Genomic DNA, 24634 nt, shown 5'->3' with positions numbered 1-24634 from the left:
GGGCAGACACCAAGACAGACATACTAGCTTCTCAGAGCTTCTTCAGAATTAGCCCACATCTTAGAGGCTGCTTTTTGCACCTCAGGGCCCTTTTACACAGACAAACCACTGTGGATCTGGAGAACTGACAGAAGGGAAATACAGATACTGTAGGCACTGAAAGGAGACGTTAAAGGAAGCCAGAAGTCAGAAGCCTTTTTTTTTCAGAAGGTGGAAATATAAAGAGGAAACACAGAGGAATTTGTTCGGATTTTCCAGCTGAAGTATCTCACAGGCCTTGAATCCATTCTGACATAAGAGAGCGTGCTGATCCTCAAGTGATTCTTGACTTTTTCTGAGGTGATTTTCAGCTACTGACTTCTAGTAACCGCGTCATTTAACTGGACACCTCCGGTCCTGCATCAAAGCTTCTGCAGTAAGAGGTGCATGTTTTAAAGCCTCTTTAACCTTCTCCATTTGGCTCGTGGCCGTCTGGGTTTCTGTGACAGGTTACGTCTGGTTTTGGCACACACACACACACACACACACACACACACACACACACACACACACACACACACACACACACACACACACACACACACACACACACACACACCCTTTACTGTGCAGCTGGAAGATCAAGAGTTTGTGTTGCACATACCTGCACTTAGAGGACTGAGTGTGTGTGTGTGGTCTGAGGGACTCAGCTGGTCTGGGAAACTGAGTCAGAGAGGCAGCCAGCTCTCCGTGCTTTCTGCCAGAAAGAAAAAGGAGGCAAGTTCATACTGCTGAGTACTTCTCAGAGACCGTAAGCAGAGCCAAGGAATAATGATGAAGATGAAGCGGACCCTGTGCAGAATCTCCTGCTTGGTGACTCTGGTTGTGGAGCTGAGCTGGATCAACGTGGGCCATGGCATGCACAGAGAGGGAGGAAGTAGGGTAAGTGTGGCGTGAAGCCTTACTTGTGTATGTAAGTGCATGTAATATGTCACAGCATCTACCTAAGATGCTTCTTGTAATTTACTGCTCTTTGTAGGTTATGTATACCAACAGATTTTGTTTCCCATTGTTCTTAAAAAAAACTTTATTATCTAATGTTAAGAGAACAGAAATAATGAAAATCTTTTCTATTCTTGATGCATTCAGAACTCGATTTCACTCACTTTCACAGTGTTCTGCTGCCTCTTTTCACTCATTCTCTCATAAACCTCACACTTGAACAGTTGCTGCCACTGTGCAGTACACTGACATGTTCTCACCATGTTCTGTCGAGTGAAGCAAAAATCAACAGTAATCATGTGGGCATGTGGCTAAAAGAGGAAATGCACGCCATAATCGTATCTGCGTCAGAGGGATAATGGAACCACCTCACTCTCATTTTTCTCTCTTATTCTTGTCTCTCCCCATTTGCGGTCTGCAAACTCTCCTATCTTTACCTCCTTCTTAATTCCTGTCGTCTCTCTCACATGCTTTCTCCCACTCTGTTTCTCATTAGTGGGTCTATCCCCTGGAAGAAAAATTGCGTAGGGCAAACCTCCCTTTTTTTTCTGTTTTTGTTTCTCTGATTTAAGTAGAGGCAGTCAGTCAGCCAACCTGCCCCACCCCTCCACTCTGCAACACACTGAACACATCAGAGGGCTCAGAACTTTACAGTTGTCCAGAGACAAAAAAGCAAACACTGGGCAGATAAGTGCAATATTTCATGACTGTCCTCTCTCTGACGTTTGTAGACCGACCATCCGGTAACCGGATTTGTCTTTCCCGCCTCAAAACTAAGCCTCTCCTCAGAGAGATCACACCCATGACTTTTAGGATAAACTCAAGTAAAATACTCTGTTTTTCACAACATACGGTATTTTATGTACCCGTACAGATCTAATCTGTTCAGTTTCTATTTTGTTCTGCTTTATGTCATCACAGGAGCTTTGCCCTGCTGATGTAGCATGACAGGTGGTTTTATGGTTTGCTCCCAACACTGCTGCCTTTCTCTCAGAGTGATGATGGTGGTTTGGTTGGCTCAGGCCCATGTTTGTCAGATGTCCTGAGCTTATATGCGGCTGCATGTCATTCTTCTAGTGTATGTGAATGTGTACTCATTTGGTGGTGAGTCCATGAGACTTTAGAATGAGCAGCGTTAAGAGGCAGAGAGGCAGGCACACAAATGTGCTGCTGCAGCTGTTAATAATCACACAATCACATAGGAAAATAAGTCTGTATTCATCCTCTGGGAAACATGAATGTCTGTAGCAAATTTTATGGCAATCCATGGAATAATTTCTCTTCTTAAATTTTAGGATTATTTGGTCATTTGATGCCTGATTATGCATTAATTTCTCATTTCACCTTCAGTAACCTTAACTAATGACACAAGCTTTTCCTGAAAGAGGCCGTGATTGTACTTATGAGTTGTTTCAATTGTATAATTCCAGTTTCTTTCCTTAATCAATCAATGACATGAACAAGTCAAACTGAGATTAAAATAATATGTGTCATGTTAATGTGAAACAATAAAGGATGATTGATCGTGATCCCTGCAGGTAATGAAGCAGTGGGAGAGGAAGGTGCGGTCAGCCTCCAGCCTGGATGAGCTGCTGAGGCTCGCAGACTTTCCAGACTGGAAGTTGTGGAAGTGTCGTCTGAGACTGCAGCAGCCGGAGACCCTCTCTACTCCGCCTTCAGTGGGCTCACACCGCTCCACACGCTACGCTGCCGAATCTTACAGCCTGGAGATACTTAAAGGTCGGCTAAAACATACAGTAGCCTACATGTTACGTGAGAGTCTGTGTGTTGAGGTGGTTGTGAACATTGTGTGTCTTCCTTTTAGCCATAGATGAAGAGTGGCAGAGGACTCAGTGCATGCCGAGGGAAACGTGCGTTGACGTGGCCAAGGAGCTGGGCACCGACCCCTCAATGTTCTTCAAGCCACCCTGTGTGTCTGTCCACAGGTTTGTTTAACATTAAAACACATCGAGACCTTCAACACCAAGCTCAATGTTATCTCAAGCTGACAAAACTTCTCAGCAGTCATTTATGAATTAGCTTCTGTTAAATAAATGCTTAGATGAAAATTAAAAACCTTGACTCCAAGGAGTCAAATACAACAACTTACTGTGAGATTATTTCCATATCCACCTCACTTTACCCGGAGGTGAATTTGTTTTCCTACTGACAGGTGCAGTGGGTGCTGCAATCAAGAGGGCGTCACCTGCAGAAACACAACTAATGTGTATGTGAATAAAACTGTGAGTGACCAAATCTCAGAGGATACGTGCATATCCTGTGAACCTTTTTTATATAACCCTTTTCCGAGGGTTTGAATATTGCAACAGCAGTACTAGCTATAAGCTTTCAAACACAATCTGAATATTTGTGTGTGTGTGTGTGTGTGTGGGATTCTGTGCATTTTAGGTCCTTAGTGTGATTCCATTCAAGTTTGTACCAGAGCCCGTGCTAATAAAAATAGCTAACCATACAGAGTGCAGGTGCATGGAGCCCGCCATAATACGACGTAACGCTCAACCTCACAGGAGCAGTGGGTGAGTCCAATACGTCAGTCACTGTTCTTTCTCAAAGGAATTTGGTTATGATGTTTTTTTTAAATGCATTTCATATTCTGTTGTGATCCATCTGGTTCATTGGCAGCTGCTCTCCGATGGGCCAGCTGTCAGAGGCAGAGGACTCCCGAAGACTTTGTGCCAGTGGTTTGATTTGGGATTGTTCAACTGACAGATGCATCCCTTACCCTTCCAGTTCACCAGGTGTGTGTGTGTGTGTGTGTGTGTGTGTGTGTGTGTGTGTGTGTGTGTGTGTGTGTGTGTGTGTGTGTGTGTGTGTGTGTGTGTGTGTGTGTGTGTGTGTGTGTGTGTGTGTGTGTGTGTGTGTGTGTGTCTCAACAACTGTTGAATGGATTGACACATAATTATGAGCAGATGTTCATAGTTTCTTGAGGATGTGTCCTATTACTTTTGGTTTATGACCAAATGAAGATGGGAAATGTTATATCTCTCATTACACCAGCACTGTCCTTGCGAGCATGTTCAGGCGCTTCTCATACACTGTTTGTGGCTAAATCTACAAAAGGAAATACACTATAAGCAATCAATTCACATGTAATCCACAAAATCACGAGCTAGGGAAGGTGACGCAGTATAAAAAGCGACAAAGTCCGCGTAGCAAGGAGGTTGGTGAATGGGTGGGTCTAATAACACACTTTCCAAACTGATGTACTGAGTGTGTTATAATCACGTGATGATGAAACGTGATTTCTTATACTTGCACGTGCTTTGTGACTTTAATGCACCATTATTACCTCCTGTTTAGAGTTTCCACTCACTTCATGGATGCCGGACTGTGAGATAGACGTTGAGCGCTGTGTCTGTCTCCCTCCGCCTGAACCGACTCTGCAGCCAAGACCGATCCAACGCTGTCAACTCAACTCCTCCATCTGTGCCCACAAGGAACAACGTTTTGATCAAGCATCCTGCAGGTAGGCCAGAGAGAAGCATTTAACCCCTAGCCCTAAAAATCACCTAAAGAACGATAAGGCTTATATGCATATATCTGGTCTCTCTTGAAAGGTAAGCAGCTTATGAATATGAATCAATTGTAAGTAAACTCAACTATATAATAATTCAAGAGAAAAGGGAGAAGCAATGAAAGTTAATCCTTGCCTAGTATAAAATCAGAGGCGATATCACCATTAAAAAATCAAGCTCGATAGAAAATGATGCAACTGAATGTCTCCTCTTAGTCTTTGACTTCAACTGTATCTTTAAATTTGATGTAAAAACACTTCAAATTTTTTTATTTTTGATACAAATTATAGAGATATACTCAGGTGTTCTCTGTATTTTGGCCATGTTAACTGTTTACAAGTTCACTGTTTAGTGGAATTTGTTTGTATAGTTGGTGTCTGTCGCCGTCTGGTGTCTGTATCGAAGCTTAAAGTAAAACCTGAAGTCCACGCCTAAAAGGAGTTACCCTCCCACTCAGAATCACTGCTCATGAGCTGCCTGTAATAATAATAATAGGGCCTGTTTAAGAACCAGGCTTCAGCAAAAGTATAGTTTCCGCCAAAAGGGCACCTTGCTCATATCCAAGCCGATCTGCGTGGCTTTCCAGAGGACTGAAAGGTTCATCCAGGCTTTCTGAGCTCTAGTGTGACTGTATTCATTCATATTTAATACGACTGAATGATCCCTCTTTTATTCACAGATGCAAATGGCCCTAGTAGAAGTCCACTGGGGAAAATAAATAACGACAACCTGCTCGCCAAGGATGTTTGGAGGCAGAGAAAAAAGGCTCATAATTTATTTACAGTCCTATTTATGGCGATCAATTTAACTAATTAAGATGATATTAACTCACATGACCAATGTTAATTGATTTTTTTTAACATGCTTACCCTATGTTTCAATCTATATGTAAAGTTAATGATTTGTACATTTGTTCTTTGTGCACTGAATATGTAGTTTATATTAAACGATTATTTTTATAATTTGAATTTGTGTTGAGATTACGGATTGTTGCTTACTGTAACTTCTGATGGGATATTCCACTAATTGTAAATCTTCACTTATTTCCTGTTGTTAATCAAAATAACTGAGTCCAGAACTCACCTGTATGCTTTAGAGGTTGCAAAAAAACACAACTTTTAAGAAGTTTTAAAACTTGTTGCATGCTTCAGAGGCAACAAGGGCTGCTGAATTCTGTAACCGAAAATTAAGCTGTTGATACCCAACAAGTCAAGTTTCAGAAAAAACAAATGGGTAATGTAATCTGATAGTCTATAAAGAATATTTACCTTTTTTGGACATATTTTATGTTTTATTGTTTTACAACATGGAATCAAAATGGATGTAATGTATTTTTGTGGATCTGATCCAACAGAAAAAGATCCCACAATGTCAGAATAAAGATTTCTACTGATCTACATTCATTACAAATGTAAAATGATTTGTTTGCTAAAGTACCAACAGTATGTAAATACTGCATGTAAAGCATTTTTGAGAACATTGATAGCATTATGCAAACCTGATGTAATATTATTATTGTTATTAGTATTAAGTATTCATCCCTTTTTACAAATGCATCCCTGGTGTAGCCAGTTTGTTTTTGAAGTCACATGACTCATTAAATAGAAGGTAGAGTGTGATATAAAGGAAACAAAAGGGAAAATTCTTGAAGAAAACCTGAGGCGGTCTGCAAGAAGCCTGCAACTTTGGAGCAGATTTGTTTTCATAAAAACAACAATTATAACATCCTGGAGTGGCGGTTGATTCAGAGTTCTCAATCCAATTCAGAATATGTGAAGGAGACTCTTCACTGACAACCACCATGCAATCTGACAGAGCTTCAACAGTTTTGCAGAAAAGAATGGAAAAGAGTCCACATGTGAAACATCTCATATCTGTATCTGCTGCACAATACTGTTGCAAACAAGTATTTTAATTTGTCATTAATTTAGATCACTTTTTAGAGACGTGTCTATTGATCATGTGTCAAAAAAGCCATATTAAATCTACTTTTATTCGATGTTGAAAGACAATAAAACATACTTTTACACACTTTTTCTCTGTTAGCCAGATGGTGGCAGAGAAGCTTTAAACCAATGCCTCCATATGTTTTGTATTTGATATTATAGTATTTGAGCTTCAAGGCAAAACACCTATCTTCTCAAACCATGTTTGAAGACCTGCAGCATCTTTTATGAAGACAGAAAGGACTGTAAATATGGCTTCTAATAAAACAGGTGCGTCATTTGTAAATGTGCTTCATTTACTGTTGCTTGGTGAATATATTGATTTCCAGTCTGGTATTCCTGTTGTTTTTTTCCCCCCGGCAGTGCTGCTGATCTATAAAATGCAATCATTGAAGCCTACTCTAAGTCCATCCTTTTTTTGACATCAGTACAGATTGGCTACATGACGCTTTAATGTTGTTCTCACAGTGCTCCACTGGAAACATTAATAAAGTTGTTTGTGACAGTGAAAAGTTCTGTTGCGGGTGCTTGCTCTAATAGAACCATCAAACAGTATCAGTGCTCCTCTGTTTTAACGGCCCCATCCTGCCTTCAGGAGCCACAAAGTCAGAATTAAAATAAGGTGTCATGCAGAAATGACACCATCGCTTTGGCTTCACATTGGATTAAACATTTATATCCTCCAGTGATCCTAGAACAAAACATATATATCTATATATTTAATTCTAAAATGTTGTTAGTAATTGATCCCTTCATATTCCAGATTATATGTTGACACCAAATGTTGAACAGGCCTGAAGTTCCAAGGAGTTTTGTCTCCCCCTTGCTGCACTTAGTGTAGCCCTGTCTTCTCACTGTTCCTCACTGTTAAGTACAAACATTACAAATGAACTGTTTCTTCACTGTTGCGAAAAACAAGAGAATGTGCTGATTGTTCCCTAAAAACCAAAGATCAAAATTCCTATTTTATGCATTGAATTCATGTTTATTAGCCTGCTTTTTTCTCTCCATCACAAATAAATATATGCCAGAGACGTACATTTAAAATATGAGATAAAAACGAGACAAAGAGATTAATCGATAAAAGGAGACCATGGTCTCTACAAATTTGACAACCTTTTAAAATTGAGTTTTCTAATGAACAAACAAAAGTTATGTTTTCATTGAGTGTGACTCACCAAAACACACTGTGTGTGTCCTTGAGGTCTATCATTATGTTGGAATCATTACGTTCCTCACAAAATATTTGTCTTTTTCTTCCCTTTGCTGATGCATCGCTGCATATCTTGGTCGTGTTACTGCCACCTGTAGATCAGTGGAAGAGTGTGAAACCTATGGCAGGATGCCCTACATGTGCATCGAGGTACCCATGCACGGGATAAACAAAAAGGGGACACACTCAAATACAAATAGTGTTATTAGAGGCCAGAGGCTACATAGGGCACCTACAATTAACTGAACAGATATCATTGTTATACAAACAATAAAGAAATGAACTCTAAAGGAGGACAAATGGACGTCCAAATCATGTCCTTCCTGGTCTCAGAGCAAAAGCTGCAGGTTGTAGTATTTGGGGGAATAATATTTGTGGAAGGTCCTTTAAGTCTATATCGGCTACTTATACCAAGGGAACATTTTCGATGAATAATGAGGATGACACACTATTTGGCCAAAAATAGCTGGTGATGTCTTTTGAATGGTTAACCCCTAAACATTACACACAAGGGGTCTCCGGTGTCCAAGACAGGCCAGTGGAAAAAAATAAAATAAAAGATTTGTCACTTTCAATTGTCCAGCAGTATAAATCTTTCAAAAATGTAAAACATCTATTCACAAATACGAAGAGCTACAGAAAGATATTGTTTTGGTGTTTCCTGTTCTGTTTGCCTACCTCCATGGGTGGCGCTGTTGCAAATGTGTAGTTTAACAAAACTGATATTACCGCGAGATTACCCCTACATCTGAAAAGCAGTTTCATATTTTTTTTCTGCTTTAGTTAAAGATACGGACTCAGCACGCATGAAGCGAACGCAAAAGTTCATTAGGTGTGGTCCGTTCTTTTTTAAGGTAAGACATAATGTTTTCCATCTCTAGCCAATTGAATTGTGATCTGTGCACAAGGTGACAAGTTGAATAGCGACGGTGTGCACGTGTCGGGTCTAAGTGTGCGCGTGTTGATTCTGTTGCAGGTCATTGTTCTGTGATTAGCGGTGATGTGTGTGCAAAGTTATAGGCAATAGTTTGGTTGATTGCCTTGGCTTGCATCAATGACATTGTGCAGGCCTACAATGCGTATTGAGTCTGTGTAAGAATTCATTATAACACTGGATTACTAGGAAGTATGCCACGGAGTATATCATTACACCTGTATGTAAACATGCAATTCCAAAAAACAAGAGCATTTAAAGAAAAGAAAAGTTTGACAGACGTGTTCACTTTTTATTTGTCAGTTTAGGCTACAGCCAGAATTAGTTTGGCTTAGCCGAGCATAAAAGGTGGAAACAAGGGGTAACAGCTTGTCTGGCTCTGTCCAAAGGTAACAAAATCGCCCCATACCAGCACCTCTAAAGCTCACCAATGTATATGTTAAATCTTGTTTGTTTACCAAACTGGAAATGTTAAAGTTTCACATTGTGGTTTTTAAAACAGTGTGTGTGGGGCTGCTTCTTGGACAGGAGAGGTGACTTCCTTTAGTCTTGTCTTAACCACAAGGTTTTCAGGCAAAACTGGCAGACTCATGTAAGTCACTGCTCTCCGCCAAGAATAGCCCCCCAGTCCCCACAGAACCCTGTTCATTATGCTGCGATAACACAGCATTTTGTTGGAACACCCATAACCGCTTCCATGGTTGTACGAAGGGTTTTAGAAATACAGAAGGTCCAAAAAATGAGTTTACTACTGGGGTTCCCCCCGGTCAAAGTCAAGGTATTTTTAGTCAGAAAATACCGAGGTTGGGACCATGGCAACCTCAGTGGTGGGTACGTCAATGGCTGCTTTGATTCATCCCAGAGGTGTCAAACATATATTTCTCATATCTTGCGTAATTCAAGATAAGATGATGTGACGTGGAAATGGTCAAGAAGGTTAATTTATGCACAAATGTCCTCTTCTCGTAATTTATAGATAAGGCCTAATTGGTTGTCATTTATTAAAAGTGGGTCCCCAGAAAAAGTGTTTGGTTAACACTCATCTATAAAGTCTCCATGGTGACAGTCACATATTTCTCTGTTTGATGGCTTGGACTTGTGATAAACAATTACAGGATAATAAACTGCATGAAAATCTCCTGTAATTGTACCCTAATACAGCACGGTAGGTGAAAAGAAAATTATGTATGCTTCATCGTTAAACAGTTTTACATGTTCCTCGTAGCATTCGTATTAGTTGTTGCACTTACTGTATTCGTATCAGTTCGCTGCACTTATTGAATTCGTATTCGTTTACTGCACTTAACCTATTCGTAGTAGTTTGTAGCACTTATTATATTCGTATTAGTCTGTTGCAATTATTGTTTTCGTAGTAATTTGCCTCTGCACTATACTTTTGCTCTGGTTTATGCTCTTAGATGCTTGTTTAAGAAAGGAGATGCACTTATGACTTCTGGTGACGAGTAGTTCTCTTGAATACCTATGTTGAATACACTTATTGTAAGTCGCTTTGGATAAATGCGTCTGCTAAATGACTGTAATGTAATGTAATGTAATGTTAATAGAACACGAAATGATGTAAAAAAATATTACTCACTGGTCACAAATAAAAAAGTAAAAACATACATTTAATTGTATTCACTTTGTATTATTCAAAGCCTGTTACTCTTTATCCTAAATGCAACCATCTCATCTTTGCTATTTGGCAATTAAAGCGTTCTTTACAACATTTCCTTTTACCACATGATAGTTAAATCACACATATCAAAATGAAATAGTCAAAATCATTTTTCTGAAAACATACAATCCAAGGACATGACAATTTTTTATCTTTTTATAGCTGTCATTCTCAACATTTCTTACTCCAAAATACATTAGCAGGGAGTGCGAATCAAAATGAGACCGTAAGGATGTTCAATTTGTAAATGTTATGTGTTGCTCTCTAAGCAATCATTTTTTTGTCACCAGGCAAAATTCACTATCAAGCGTAAAGATCTGACACACGACTCGCTTTATTATTGCCCGTGTTACAACAAGACAAATTTAGAAATTTTAAAGACACTCTCATGTCACCAATAAAACATTCTGCATGAATTTCCCCATGAGGTGATAGTGACATCAACTGTAGAATAAACAAGATGACATTTCAAGTCCTCTGACGTCCTCTGATAGCTCTAACACTTTGCATTTGGTTGCTTCCTGTTAGAACACGAAGGGCAAACACGAATGGATCAATACACCGCTAAGTGAAAAGATACGACACCTACACACAACGCTGACCTTCACCAGTGACAGTGGGTTGAGTTGTTTTTATTTTCAGAGATGCTCAAATGTATTTTCAATCGAGGGATGGGACTGAAGCATCTCATGGTCTTCCCACCATTCAATGATAGAAAATCCTGACTTTCTGTATCGGCTTTATATAACTTTAACAAGTTATTCAAAACACAGAGAGAGGGAAAGAGTCACATGTACGTAAACAACAGATATAGAATAGAAAAGCATAAACTTAAGTGTAGAAAAATTGTCTATGGGCTCATCCAGGAAAGTATAAACATTAAGCATGTCCAGAAGATACAAAACATTAACAGAACAAAGATTTCCTGATTAATTGCTTTAACATGTTGCTGTTAATATTTTATTTGTAAGTTCTCAATAGAATTTTTCAGAGCTACACTTGAACGTAGACTGCGCCTAGGATAATGCTTTTGTTTTTGTTCTTGTTTCTATTTTTGTCTTTATTATTGTGATATACTCTTAAGAGAGGCAAATGAAAAGTTAACATAAATTAACATTTTAAGAAATTGATCCAGGGCTATTTATTAAACATTGTGTTGAGATTTGGATAATTCTGTTTGTTTTGTTATCACCGTACACAGAACATTTAATTTAGACATATATTTGTGATTATCTTGTAATTTTAATGTAATGACATTATGAACAATGGATTGCATTTAAAGAAAATAAAGATATATTCTGATACTAATCACAGATGTTATGAAGTTCCTCTCCTTGATGTTTGAACTTCACTGTTAGGTATGATGTATATGCACAGTTTGACAAGAGTAGGTCTTAAGACAAATTATTATTTTAAAAGCAGAGTAGTTTTATATGTCTGGATCTTTACTTGATTGATTACAAACATAAATGATTATACTTTCAGAGTTGCAGGAGTTTGTAAGGATCATGAACTGAACTTTGCATTTCTCTGCAGGGTTCCTGTCGGACTTTTTGAATGGGATCTCAAACACACGTTCAAATGTGCTTCTATTGGTCTTGATTTGAGTTGCTTTTATTCCTTAAATTAAAAATACAACAACGAATCCTTATTTACGTTCCAGACTCTCCACAGAATGAGCCTGACTATAAAGATGACATGTTGAGTAGATGGTTGAGACCATGCAGGACAGAAATTTGGCAAGGCGCTTACACCACAAACAAACGCTATCCAGACTGAAATATACACCCACTCATCACAACCTGGGCACGATCCTCTCCCTCGGTGAAACACCTAATTAGGAGTGTAATGGCAGCTGTAAATCTAGCATGCTATGATGCGGAATAATCACGTCCAGTGAACACAGTGATGCAGAAACTATGTGTTGAATACACAGGCAAAAAAAAAACATAACCAAAGTGCAAAGGAGCACACGATGATCCACTTTCATGCAATATGCAATTTACTAAGAAAGAGAAAGAGATATATTGCTTATTCGATTGCAATTTTTTTATTGATTCCATTGGAAAGAGAAAAGAGAAGTGCAATATGTTTAAGATAAACACAGACAGTCAATTTCATTTCCTTGAGAACTGCATGCAAATTGCGTTAACACTCAAGACTACAAAGAATTTAAAGACACATAGCGTGATCCAATAACATATTACAAATGGGATTTTTTTACACATGCATTTACATTTACTGTTCATTTTTCACCCTGTGAAGTCACCGCTAAATACACATTCTGTAAAATGTAAGATACATCTCTGAAGGTACAAATTTCACAGCTATCATCAGAATCAAACATTTAGAAATATACACATAGAGCAACAGGGTGCAGGCAGAATATTACACATCAAGCTTCAGTAGAATATCCACCAACGTCAAACAATATAAGAGCACACTGACTATTATCTTTTGGCAACTTCATAGCAAAGGCATATTATTTATCATAAAAAGGTTGTTTTGATTTATTAAAGGTAATTTGGTACTAAAGGGGTGACAGCCTTATTCTGCCTTTTCTAAAAACTAATACTGCTCTACATTGTTGTTGCAAAATGTGTCTTTCCACTTTAGTAAATACTTGACATGCACCATCATTAGAGATGATTAAGTTATCCTTCCAAAGAAATAGTGATATACCATGCAGGTACACAGTGTATAGCACAGATATTCAGCCGTGTTGTATTATGGGAAAGGTCAACCGTGTCTCCTAGCTACAAGCATGGCTGTAGACTCTTTTTATAGCTATGTTCTGACCCTCACAGCAGTAAGTTAAAGAGAAAGATTGTGTTCTTGGTTTTATCACTTCCTCAGTGGCTCCAAGCATGTGACATGACAATTGATAATTAACTTTTAACAGAAACATCCATCTTTCTCTAACTGTAAGTTTTTTTGTTACCTAAATCTTCACATGTGGGACTCAGGATGTAAGCAAGAGTCAAGGGTATCCTTATGACAGCCATGTGGTACAAAGATGAACTGGAAAAGCAGTTGCCTGTGAACGTAATACAGGCAGCAAGATGTAATGGGTAAAACCAATTTGTGAAAATGTGGGATCCAGCGTTTTTAGAGTTTGACCAAAACTAATGCTCTGCTGCTTTGCGACTATTCTTATAATAATAATAATAACAATGTCTTACTCGAGTCCCTAAACTTTATGGAAGTGCAACATTTAAACACTGGAGTACCACTTTTTGTACAATAATTCCACTATATTTCTTTATGCAGGGTTCTTATGATCAAACAGTTTTTTTAAACATACAGTTAAAATATTTCTTGGGGTCACTGACTCAAAAGCAAAGAGGCAGAAACAAACAAACACCCGTCCCTTACACACAATCCTCCTGATGGACCCTTCTGCCATTGACCATGCTCAGGCTTGCCATGGAGAGATGTGTGCTGCGGACGGATGTCACATGTGTGTTATAATGTGTAGGGCTCTGCGAGGAGCGTTTGAGCATCACACGACAGCAGCAGCACAGCTGCTGATTAAACTGCTTCTGGAAGGTATCGCTCAGGAGGTAAAGAGCAAAGGGGTTGAGGCAGGAGTTGGTGAAGGCCAGGATACGAGCAACGACGCTGCACACAAAATGAACCAGGGAAGTGTCCACCTGGTCGTGGAGAGAGAGGGGGAGGAGGGTTGGGAAAAAATGGTTTAAACGATGGAGAGACAGACAAATAGAGGTTTGCATGTACGGGGGATGTTACCAAATACAAATGGATCCTTTGGACATGAATGTGCTCTGGACAAATACAAACAGAATCAGAATTTGTGCAGTAATATGTCCAAATGAGCTAGTTTGGCCTGTTCTGTTGTCAATAGCTTTGTGATTTAGGAGCCAATATATGATACATTGTACATAGTAAAAATAGTATATTACAAAGTATATTTTGTTATTTCTTTAGGCAGTAAAACTTATGTGAAACTTTAATGCCAGAAAATTAAACTGTTTAAATGATTTCTAACAACAAATATTTTTCGTGAAATAAACAGATACAGATAATAACGATGTGTTACACACCGAGTGTATAGAAACAGATGTGGTTTTTTTTACCTGGGAGTAGTGATAGGAGCGGTATAAGTAGATGACGTGACAGGGAAGCCAGCACACCGCAAAGAGACCGACAAACACCAGCACTGTCTTGGCCAAGCGCTTTCTTGATTCAACCTGTTGGGTGTAGTAAAAAAACAACAATGTTGGCATATGATGGACATTAGTGTTTGAACATTTAAGTGTTTTTTTGCCTGTGGTGTAGGAAGTGTTCAGATCTTTGTCTTAAGTAAAGGTAGCAATACAACACGTCCAAAATGCTACTTAGGTAAAAGTATGACCAGCAAATGTACGTAAAGTATCAAATGATAAAATGCTCAGTGTGAAGCAGAAAAATCTCTTTCAGTATCAGATTATTACACATTGGATTATCTGTTTGATAGAGAGTATAATGTATTTTTATTAGAGAAGTTGAATATGTAATTATTAAATATCTGGTCATGAATAGCAGAAACTTGAATCAAATGTCTACAGACTGGTTCTAGCTGGTGAATAGAGTCACACTGGGTCAATTCAGATTGGATATCTCATATCTCATATCATAACATATCATATAAGGGTATAGGAGAAAAATAGAGACATATTAAGGCTTTTCTTTTAAGGTTTTAGTTTGAGACTGTACCCATGTGTGCTCTCTGTACTGAAGGCCTCTTTGATATATGGTCTGTAATAAAACAAATACAGAAGTCAGGTCAACCTGGCCTGAACAAGTTTTATTATTTTATTAGTACAAGTAGTACACATTTTCTTCATCAATTGATATTAATACTGATGCATTACTGTGTAAACTGCATTTTCATGTTGTAGCTGGTGGAGGTTAACTTACTAGTAACTACTTATGTACTGTTGGGTTACTAAATCTATACAATATTTATAATTGTATTGCCTATTCTGAAAAATAAACCTGTTAGTACCTCAACATTTTACTTAAGCGCAATACTTCAGTTAATGTACGTAGTTACCTTCCATCACTTATTTCTGTATTCTATTTATAATTTTGTATTTTCTTTATTCAAGAATGTGTTTTTTTTCAGATTTGAGAGAATTACTCTTTTATTTATAGTGCTCTCCCTCAAAACCCTGTCCTCAGACTCAAATAAACCTGCTTGCACTTTTATTTCTGCCAATGCTGCACTCAGATATATTAGAGATTACTGATTCCCTGCCGGCTCCAGCTTCAGCCTTTCTCCTCACACTTGTGCTCATGAAACGTCTACTCATGGATTGGATTGTTTTGGTGCAACAACCCTGTCAAAATTCCCCAGCTAATAGAATGCCAGGTGTTGTGTTGACCAATTAAACGATCTTGCCCTGCTGTTAGTTTGCAGTTGGCTTTTTCAGCAGTTTTTTCAAAATATATACAATATATTACATTACATTACATTACAGTCATTTAGCAGACGCTTTTATCCGAAGCGACTTACAATCAGTAGTATATATATTACATATCAGATGTATATATATCTGATGAGGTGTGGACACTTCTCAATTCTAAGATGCGTTGGGATGCGGACAATTCTGCATCGCAACGCAGTGACAGAACATCATCAGGAGTTTGGTTTCATTTCTGCTCTGTGTGAGTCTTTACTGTGATTGATGTTGACTGTTACACATGTTTCTCTTCTCTCTCCTCTTTCTCTCTTTCTTCTCCTCTGATCTCTGTGTTTCACCAAGGACAGAGCTCACACAAACTCTTGCTGCACAGAGCTGAAAGACAGCATTCAGCCAACTTGTTGCACTCGCTGCCAATATTAGCTGCTCTGTTCTGTTGGGCTGATAAAACGTATATGCAGGTTGAAATTTCAGCATGGGGATCTGTCTGGAGATGCAATGACTTAAACAAAGTAAGAGTAGAAGAGCAATGAGTAAGGAAAAGGCCACTAGCTTCTAGGCTAATTCATGCTCTGTAAAATGACATTCAGTGCCCTGTCTTAGAGCTGCTATGGGAAATCCTTATTTTTGTAGATAACAGCACACTGCTATACACTGCAGAAGGATTTTTGTTTTTGTTTTTGTAATGTCGATGAGGTGGCTCACAGAGATGGTATTGAAACAATGCAGCTTTTTATATCATAGACCGTTATAGTCAGATTTTTAAAAGCACTTTGCAAAATAAAAGCAGCCTAGTTCAGATTTATCTGATTGTTTGTATTAGTTGATGAAAAAGTCATGTGCAGTAATGGTGATCGGATTGAATCATTGGCCAGTGAAGATTCACACTGCTTATAACACACAGTGCACCTTTAACAAAAAATATATAAACATCTAATAACCAGGGCTCTAGCTTTCATTAAGGACACTGAGGTTATGCCATTGGTATTATTTCTGGGTATTTAACCTCAGTGTATTCCATGCTAAGTTTTATAAAACTATCAACACATGCGGGAATGGATATATTTCAGTAGATTAAAATTGTATAACACTGGCCTGTCGTCTTGCATGCAAGTTCCCCTCCACAGGCAGGTTTGAGGCGCTCCTCATCAGGCTCCGGGCGATGAAGGTGTAGTACATGGATATGACCAGCAGGGGAATGACGTAGAAAATGAGGAAGGAGGCCATGGAGTGGATCTTGGGGTGCAGTTCCCCTGCATGGGGATAAGGGGCGCAGGTGACGAAGCTCTCATTAGTGGAGGTGACGTTGAAGGTGTGTAGGTCAGAGAAGACGGCCTCTGGGATAGCCAGGACCAGCGAGAGGAGCCAGATGAGTGCCGCCCGCAGGACAATGCTGGTAGTGGTGCTCGATGTTTGGATGTCCAGGGGCTTCACGATGGCCTTGTACCTGATAGATGTGGAGATGTAAGTTGGATCGATAGATACACGTGTTAGCACAACGTGTTGGTGTTCATTTTTGTACAACGCTGATGAGAGCAGTGAGACAAAAAAGTTTCAAGCAGCAGAACCACTCAACCCAAACGTTGTTCTGAATGATGTCTGGAAACAAATCTATTTAGTGCATTAACCGTGTTGAACTTGAGGACGCAATATAGAAATGAGGAGCCATGAAAACAAGCCTTATCTAGGAAATAACATCGCCCTGGTGGTGTTAGGAATATGTGAAAGGAGGTAATGATTATTTAACCCTGGTGAAAAGAACAGACGGCGATGAAATACTTTTTCATTGGTTATCTCACCTCCACAGGTTATTTAAGTAGATCTTGTTTCACTGAGTAAAAACCCAATTCTGAAAACGCCACTCGATTTAAGGATAATGTGTAAGAGCTGTGCGATAATGAAATCATTACCTTGAAAAACATGAAACATATGTGATCTGATCAGAGCAGCCTGGATTCAGACACGTTTGCAAGAATTGAACCGCCCAACGCAACAACAACACCTTTTAAAATGTTTCGGGCTGATCATTGTAGCCTACCTCTCAGCCCTGAATGTTCAGGGTAACTTAATGGTTATGGATAGATCAGGGTTTTTGAAGTCTGACACTTATTTTGGGGTCCTTTGTGATAATCAGGCTCTAAGTTTTGGGAGAATAATTCCCAATGTGCTTTGGGAATTATTCTCTTCTGCTTTGGGATGTAAACAGAAAGCAGCTCATTGTTCGTAACTCATGCTGTGAATTACAACTTGAAACCTGTTTTTTATAAGGCTGTATTTGTTAACATTTGGGCGAATTAGCACAATTGAAAGTATGCCGAAATCGCTATGAGAAGTTCCAATGTTCCCATGGATGTACAGATATACATCACTAGACTACTGAAGAAAACTTGAAAACGGGATGACTCTGAGGTGAGTTCTGGGGTTATAGGGACCAAATCATCCATTCCACAATAACATTGCATATAACACACTGAATTCAACGAGTGGTGAAAGTTTAGAGCGGTTGTAACGTTACTGGGCTACTGACAGAAATGTCAGGTGTTTCATAACTGTGACATGTTAGTGAAGACCCATCAACAGACACATCCCCAGCAGTCTTGTTGACCACCTTCCTGTTGCTGCAGTATGCAAGTCCTATTATCGATTACCACAGAGAAGCTCGGCCAACCGAGTATGACGTGAAAACCTTGGAGACCTGTAGAAGGAGCTACAGGTCTTATCCACCTACTTCTATTATTTCATAATGTGAAGCAAGTTGTGGGTACTTTTAGCTGACGGATACTGTGGCAAACTTATGACAAAAGCAAGATTTCTTGGGATGTTTTGAATTGTTTTAACGAGTTTTCTTCGTAACTGAATGAGGATTTTTCAGATTACATATGCATGTTATGTCTGTAACAAGTTAACAGGTTCTAAAGCAGTTGTACTTACCTTAATGTAGGCCACAGGTTATGTTGTCAGGTTAGGTTGTTATTGCGAGCAGGACGGCTGATATAACCTTTGAATGTTACTGCAAATCAACAAAGACGTGCATACCGGCTCTGGTTCGAATTTATTTTGAGAATCCAGAAATAATTCATTTGGAGTACACATTATTTTCAGAAACACAAAGCTCGAGGACACAGCTCACTCATATACTCATTTTTTCACATTTTACTATTCATCTCGTTTCTCAAGGGTAGTTGATAATAGCAGCAGAAAGGTCTGACTGTATTGGTGGAGAGCGAAGAACGCAAAAAGTGGCCAAAGATGGGAAATAATGAGAGGAAGAACTGAAACAAGTAATGCTTACTGTGACATTTATATTAAAACATTATAAAACAACATCATTCAAGTTGTCCACTCACAGCCAAACATTTAAAAATCATTGATATCCGCAAAACAGGTACACGACTTCTTTATGTCATTGAACAACAAACGTTAGAAATTAGAAATTGACAGCAATGAATCTATTTTGTTTCAGCAGCTCGAAACAAAAGTACACAGCTCTGTCGTGCGTAATACTCCCCTGATCAATACACAGTTAAACATTTGCTTTCCATTGCGGTATTACAACATTTAGATTGTACATATTGCCATGTGTCTATCATCATAACCACAGAACCAAGAGGGTTGTTTGGATCATTTGGCTGCCACGTACAGGCCAAGTACAGGTCAATAACGGGATGAGAACAGAAACCGTAGCCTACCTGTCGGCAGAGAGGGCAGTGAGAGTGAACACAGACACCCCGACCGAGGTGAGCTGAATAAAGGGGATGACTTTACAGCCCACTCTCCCGAACATCCACTCCTCCGACAGGTATCGACTGGCGTCAACCGGGACGCAGGTCAGCAGCAGCAGCACGTCCCCGAGAGCCAGACTGGACATGAAGAGATTGGGCACATTGCGGATGGATTTGGCCGAGCAGAAGGTCTTGATGAGCGTGATGTTGCCGATGAGCCCCAGCACGCTGATCACACTGTACACTGAAGCGATGACCACGCCGGTGATCCACATCGTGCGTCGGAGGAGAGCAGTGATGCTGCGCGACGATGTCCCATCTCTCTCTCTCACAGGAGGATTTTTTATTTATTTTATTTATTTATTTATTTTTTTTACAATTGAAGGTGAAACTCAGAGACATACGTACAGGTCCTTTGGGGAAACTCTACTTGGGTGGACAATTTTGTGTCCAACTTTAGAGTTGTGTGCACGTGTTTGCAAGTGGGAGTGCTCAAGAGCTTATAGTGTGCTCAGCTACACAACATGCACCTATGAAGTACAATCAACATGTGTGTATAAGACATTGGATTTAAGAAAGAAGATGAAATATTACATTATATTCCTATATTTTTTATAAATCTATCTATCTATCTATCTATCTATCTATCTATCTATCTATCTATCTATCTATCTATCTATCTATCTAAGATAAGATAAGATAAGATAAGATAAGATAAGATAATCCTTTATTAGTCCCGCAGAGCAGCATAGAGTAAAGTGCACACAAGAGACATAGCAAAGAAAGACAAGATAAAAAAAAAAAATGAAAAAAAAACGAGAAAAAACAAAACAAGTATTATAAATAAGCAACAAAAACAGTAGAAAAACACAACAACTGAAATATAATATTTACAGACAGAAAAAAACTATTTTAACTATTATTGCACAGTGTTTTTATTGTCATGAGTCATGTGGATCTATCTATCTATCTATCTATCTATCTATCTATCTATCTATCTATCTATCTATCTATCTATCTATCTATCTATCTCGTAGCACTTATTGCATTCGTATTAGTTGTTGCACTTACTGTATTCGTATCAGTTCGCTGCACTTATTGAATTCATATTTGTTTACTGCACTTATCCTATTCGTAGTAGTTTGTAGCACTTATTATATTCGTATTAGTCTGTTGCCATTATTGTTTTCGTAGTAATTTGCCTCTGCACTATACTTTTGCTCTGGCTTATGCTTTAAGATGCTTGTTTAAGAAAGGAGATGCACTTATTACTTCTGGTGACTAGTAGTTCTCTTGAATACCTATGTTGAATACACTTCCTGTAAGTCGCTTTGGATAAAAGCGTCTGCTAAATGACTGTAATGTAATGTAATCTATCTATCTATCTATCTATCTATCTATCTATCTATCTATCTATCTATCTATCTATCTATCTATCTATCTATCTATCTATCTATCTATCTCACTGTCCTTCTATCATTTATGTCTATCATCTATAAACGTTGTAGAATTACAGTACAGTAATCAACAGTATATATTGCATATTTTTTAGCATAGATCATAATGTTGCAACACAATTTTAAGTAAATAAATAAATACAGGTTACCCCTCAAGCACAGTATGTTAGTAGAGAGAGCTGAGAGGAAATAGGTGCAGAATAATGGGTGAATACGCAAGTAAGGCCATGTGCAATTACACAGCTGCTGTCTGTAATCCCCAGGCCGCCAAGACGCACACAAAGTGCCCTTTTGTCAGGGTCAAGAGCTGCATCGTGGTAGTGCAGTGATAAATCTTGGCGTAAAAATGTATCTAAAACCTAACATTTTCCATTTAATATGAGACCTGACAGAGACGGTCATCGATGCTAAGAGCGTTGAAATCCAGACAGCGTTTGACAATCACCTACGTGGGATGTAGAGAAGGAGATGGTTGGTAAGCACCTTCTGAAATGTAATTTAAGTTATTTTTAGTGGTTTTAGCAATCTCCTATTGTGTCTTTCTTTGACCTTTTACGTGCAGGAATCACAACATATCCCTGAATTACAGAAACAGTGTGAGAAAATGCTGTTTTAAGTCTGAGTTGGAGTGAAAGAGAGAGTTTATTTTCTTTATTTTTCTACCAAACAAGTCTAAAGAAAACTGCTGAACATCCTGAGTCAGTTGTTTACTTTTCCATCCTTTTATATAACTTCTTCATATCTTCTGTTTTGTGTGGTTTTTTTCTACTAGCTGGAAGTGCATATAGCCTTTTAACTGTTTTGTTTGTGTTTTTTCTCCAAATAGCCTCCTGTATGTGTTGTCTGTGTTATTGTAAGCCGCCATTACCAATTACCCCGGAGGGGTTGACTATGTTTTCAACTGGAAAAGAACTGAATTGTTATTACAGGCTAAAGACTTGTTCAGCTTTTCACCAAAGTGTGTCATAAGACTGCAGCCCAAAGCCAAAATTGATCCATCAAATGGACTGCTGTTGCCAAAATTCACTTTGAAAGTCTAGAGCCATGCCCAGCCACGCTCTGAAGGGATGCACTGAGGTACAGCTGTGCTTTGAGCTGAATGCTAATGTCAGTCAGTTAACATGTTTACTATGCTGACATGCTGGTGTTAAGCAGGTATAATGTTTACCATATTAACCATCATTGTTAATCATCTAAGCATGCTAAAATTAGCTAATTAGCACGTCTCACAAAGTACAGCTGAAGCTGAATATCTTTATTTTTGCAGGCATTCAGTTATGAAGCAAATTATTGGACTAATTAAAATTTGACCGTAGACAGCGTTAGATGACAAGTTAGAAGATCACCAAGGTTATTACAATTCTTCCTAAGGCAGACATGAATGTGTCTGCAGTATCAAATACAATGGCAATTAAGTCATTAGGTTTTATCCTCTGGGAACAATGAATGTCTGTACAAAACATTGTGTCAATCCATCCAGTAGATGTCGAGATATTTCACTGGATAAGAACAAACTTTGACCTGTTGGTGGCACTAGAAGAAAAGTCAGGAGATCACTAAAGTCATTATGGTTTATCTTCATGGGACCAGGAATTTCTGTGCAAAATATTGTGTCATTCCATCCAGTAGATGTCAAGATATTTTACTGGATAAGAGAAAACTTTGCCCTGTTGGTGGCTCTATAGAAGAAAAGTCATTAGGGTTTATCCTCTGCGCATCATGAACATTTTGTGCCAATCCAACCAAGAGGTGTTGTAATATTTCAGAATGGACCTAAGTGGTGGACCGACCAACCAACATTTAGATTACCTAGAAGTTTTGGGCGACTGCAGGTTTAACCATGTACTCACCGATTACAGCCTTCTATTAAAACAACACTCTGTGCCTTGTTCAGATCCAGCAATTTGAAACCATGAACCATGTAGTCCTAAAATTATTAAATGAACCATAACCAAAGAGCGTAAGTCTTGTGTGCTCCCGCGAACACTATGCAATGGGGTGTTTTCACAATCTGACTGGTTGAATATACCTAATCCCCTACTGGGTCCACATCCTGCAATTACCCAGCGGGTTCCTGTTGAAAGTGCTTCTATGGATCCTCAGCTGCCTCAGGATAATGGAACTTCACAGGTACCAGAGATGAATATGGACCGACAGGCACTCAAGCAGAGAAATGATCCATGAAAGAACCCTCACAGGTGAGGCATTGAAATATAGGCCTTCTTCAACACAGACATCACAGATTGGATACACAGAAACAACGATGGGCAGAAATTTCAGCAGGGTGCAATGTGGCTCAGAGAGAGAACATCTCTAATCCTTGTTTATCTCTGTGGTTTGTCAAGAGCTGCCAGGCAATTTTACGTGCTCTAATTGTATGAGGTAGAAGATAAAAGGTGTCGTGGCGTCCGGAGTCATTGTGTGGAGGAGAGATAAGACTGCCAGGAGCACAAGAGATGAAATTGGGTTTAGTGTTAAGCAGGGGAGAAGGAAGGGATGAGAGACAGATAAAGGAACCTGGAAGGGTCTCCCCTCACTCTGTTTGTATGTATGGGTATGTATACACCTGTGCATAGGTGGGAAAAACATCAATCATCTTTTGATTATTTTCCATCCTTTTGCCTTTTGGAAGATACAATGAAATTCATTAGTTCAGCAGGGAAAAGGTTATTCTTGAAGCACAAAATGTCACATACATATCAAAGAAAACATTTAATGACCATCTCGCTATGATCCGACACTTTGTTCCTTATCTCTCAGCAGAAGGACACAGTTCAATTATCCTCCCCTGCCTGTAATGTGGTAAGTCTTTAAAAGCCACATGGAACCCTTTTGTTGCACAAAATGCTGCAGAATATAAAAGAAATTGGCTGACACCTTACAAAATAATCTAATTTGAAAGTTGCACATATCAATTTTGCAATGATTTGTGTTTCATAAATGAACAAACCTTTCCCACATCCTTGAGCACTGAATCATAACAGTATCCGAAACACCAACTCGCTCAAACCTCACCTCACATGACTTATATTCTCTGCTTGATTAATATCGTATCTGTTATAACAGTGTGTTGAAGTCGCAATTTGAATCAGTCCGCTGACCTTTCTGCTTATCATCATTGACTTCCATTACTGGAGCTCATTATTTTATCTACGAACTAATGTTCACGACCTCTAAGTTTACTTTTGGATAATGGTTACAATAATGGCTGCCGTTAATTAAGCTTTTCAGATCCGAAAACCCTTCTATGTGTCGTTCTATGGATGAACAACCTATTTTGTCTCATAATTTAGAGGACTTTTAGGAAAAGCACAGGTGTCATTAATGACTTTTTTATTATTTACACCAGCGTATTAGCTACTCTGCATGTCAAACAGCCTCTTCAGAGGTGTTTTCATATGATGAATATATTTAAGATGTTGTCTTATATATGTTGTCAACAAACTGGGGAGAAACATAATATAATTATTGAGTAATGTTTCACCTGCTCTATATGGCTGAAAATAAAAGTGGTTTGTGAAAATGTATTCAACTGTAGATGAACTACCTCAGATGAACTATGACTGTTAGGAACATCTCCATGGAAACAGAAAACCAACAAACAACAACTGGGACGTGGTCTATTTGCAAGATGCAAATTATGGCGTGGTCCTTTTTTTGTAGGAATAAGTGAATAAGATATAATGGTTTGATTAGTGAGTTTAGAGAAGGCAAATGTTTGTTACCTTTGGACACAACCAA

The 24634-nt window shown here is 38.8% G+C and overlaps 2 protein-coding genes across 2 annotated transcripts; one reads left to right on the top strand and one right to left on the bottom strand.

The window, feature by feature from the left end:
* The first annotated feature begins 810 nt into the window (after positions 1-810).
* On the top strand, positions 811-5272 carry vegfd (vascular endothelial growth factor D). The gene is made up of 8 exons (XM_054620599.1): positions 811-921; positions 2520-2721; positions 2807-2927; positions 3155-3224; positions 3391-3518; positions 3625-3740; positions 4303-4468; positions 5197-5272. The coding sequence occupies exons 1-8, from the start codon at positions 811-813 to the stop codon at positions 5210-5212; spliced, it is 930 nt and encodes a 309-aa protein (XP_054476574.1). The 3' UTR covers positions 5213-5272.
* Positions 5273-13659: 8387 nt separating this feature from the next.
* LOC129106178 (gastrin-releasing peptide receptor-like) lies at positions 13660-22814 on the bottom strand. The gene is made up of 5 exons (XM_054617529.1): positions 22744-22814; positions 19404-19763; positions 16810-17161; positions 14386-14499; positions 13660-13941 (listed from the first exon to the last, which is right to left on the bottom strand). The coding sequence occupies exons 1-5, from the start codon at positions 22812-22814 to the stop codon at positions 13660-13662; spliced, it is 1179 nt and encodes a 392-aa protein (XP_054473504.1).
* Between the last annotated feature and the right edge of the window lie 1820 nt (positions 22815-24634).

This window comes from Anoplopoma fimbria, chromosome 2, assembly GCF_027596085.1.
Source record: "Anoplopoma fimbria isolate UVic2021 breed Golden Eagle Sablefish chromosome 2, Afim_UVic_2022, whole genome shotgun sequence".
Lineage (NCBI taxonomy): Eukaryota > Metazoa > Chordata > Actinopteri > Perciformes > Anoplopomatidae > Anoplopoma > Anoplopoma fimbria.
This window is presented reverse-complemented; position numbering and strand designations above follow the sequence as displayed.

What these genes read in the sequence shown, in the direction of transcription:
- vegfd (XM_054620599.1), top strand. Translation starts at nt 811, where the DNA reads ATGATGAAGATGAAGCGGACCCTGTGCAGAATCTCCTGCTTGGTGACT. An exon ending in ACAGAGAGGGAGGAAGTAGG is followed by an intron (nt 922 to 2,519) that starts GTAAGTGTGGCG and finishes TGATCCCTGCAG; the next exon opens with GTAATGAAGCAGTGGGAGAG. An exon ending in ATGTGTATGTGAATAAAACT is followed by an intron (nt 3,225 to 3,390) that starts GTGAGTGACCAA and finishes TGTGCATTTTAG; the next exon opens with GTCCTTAGTGTGATTCCATT.
- LOC129106178 (XM_054617529.1), bottom strand. Translation starts at nt 22,814, where the DNA reads ATGGTTCATGGTTTCAAATTGCTGGATCTGAACAAGGCACAGAGTGTT. An exon ending in TTAATAGAAGGCTGTAATCG is followed by an intron (nt 19,764 to 22,743) that starts GTGAGTACATGG and finishes TCCTCCTGTGAG; the next exon opens with AGAGAGAGATGGGACATCGT. An exon ending in ACTGCCCTCTCTGCCGACAG is followed by an intron (nt 17,162 to 19,403) that starts GTAGGCTACGGT and finishes CACATCTATCAG; the next exon opens with GTACAAGGCCATCGTGAAGC.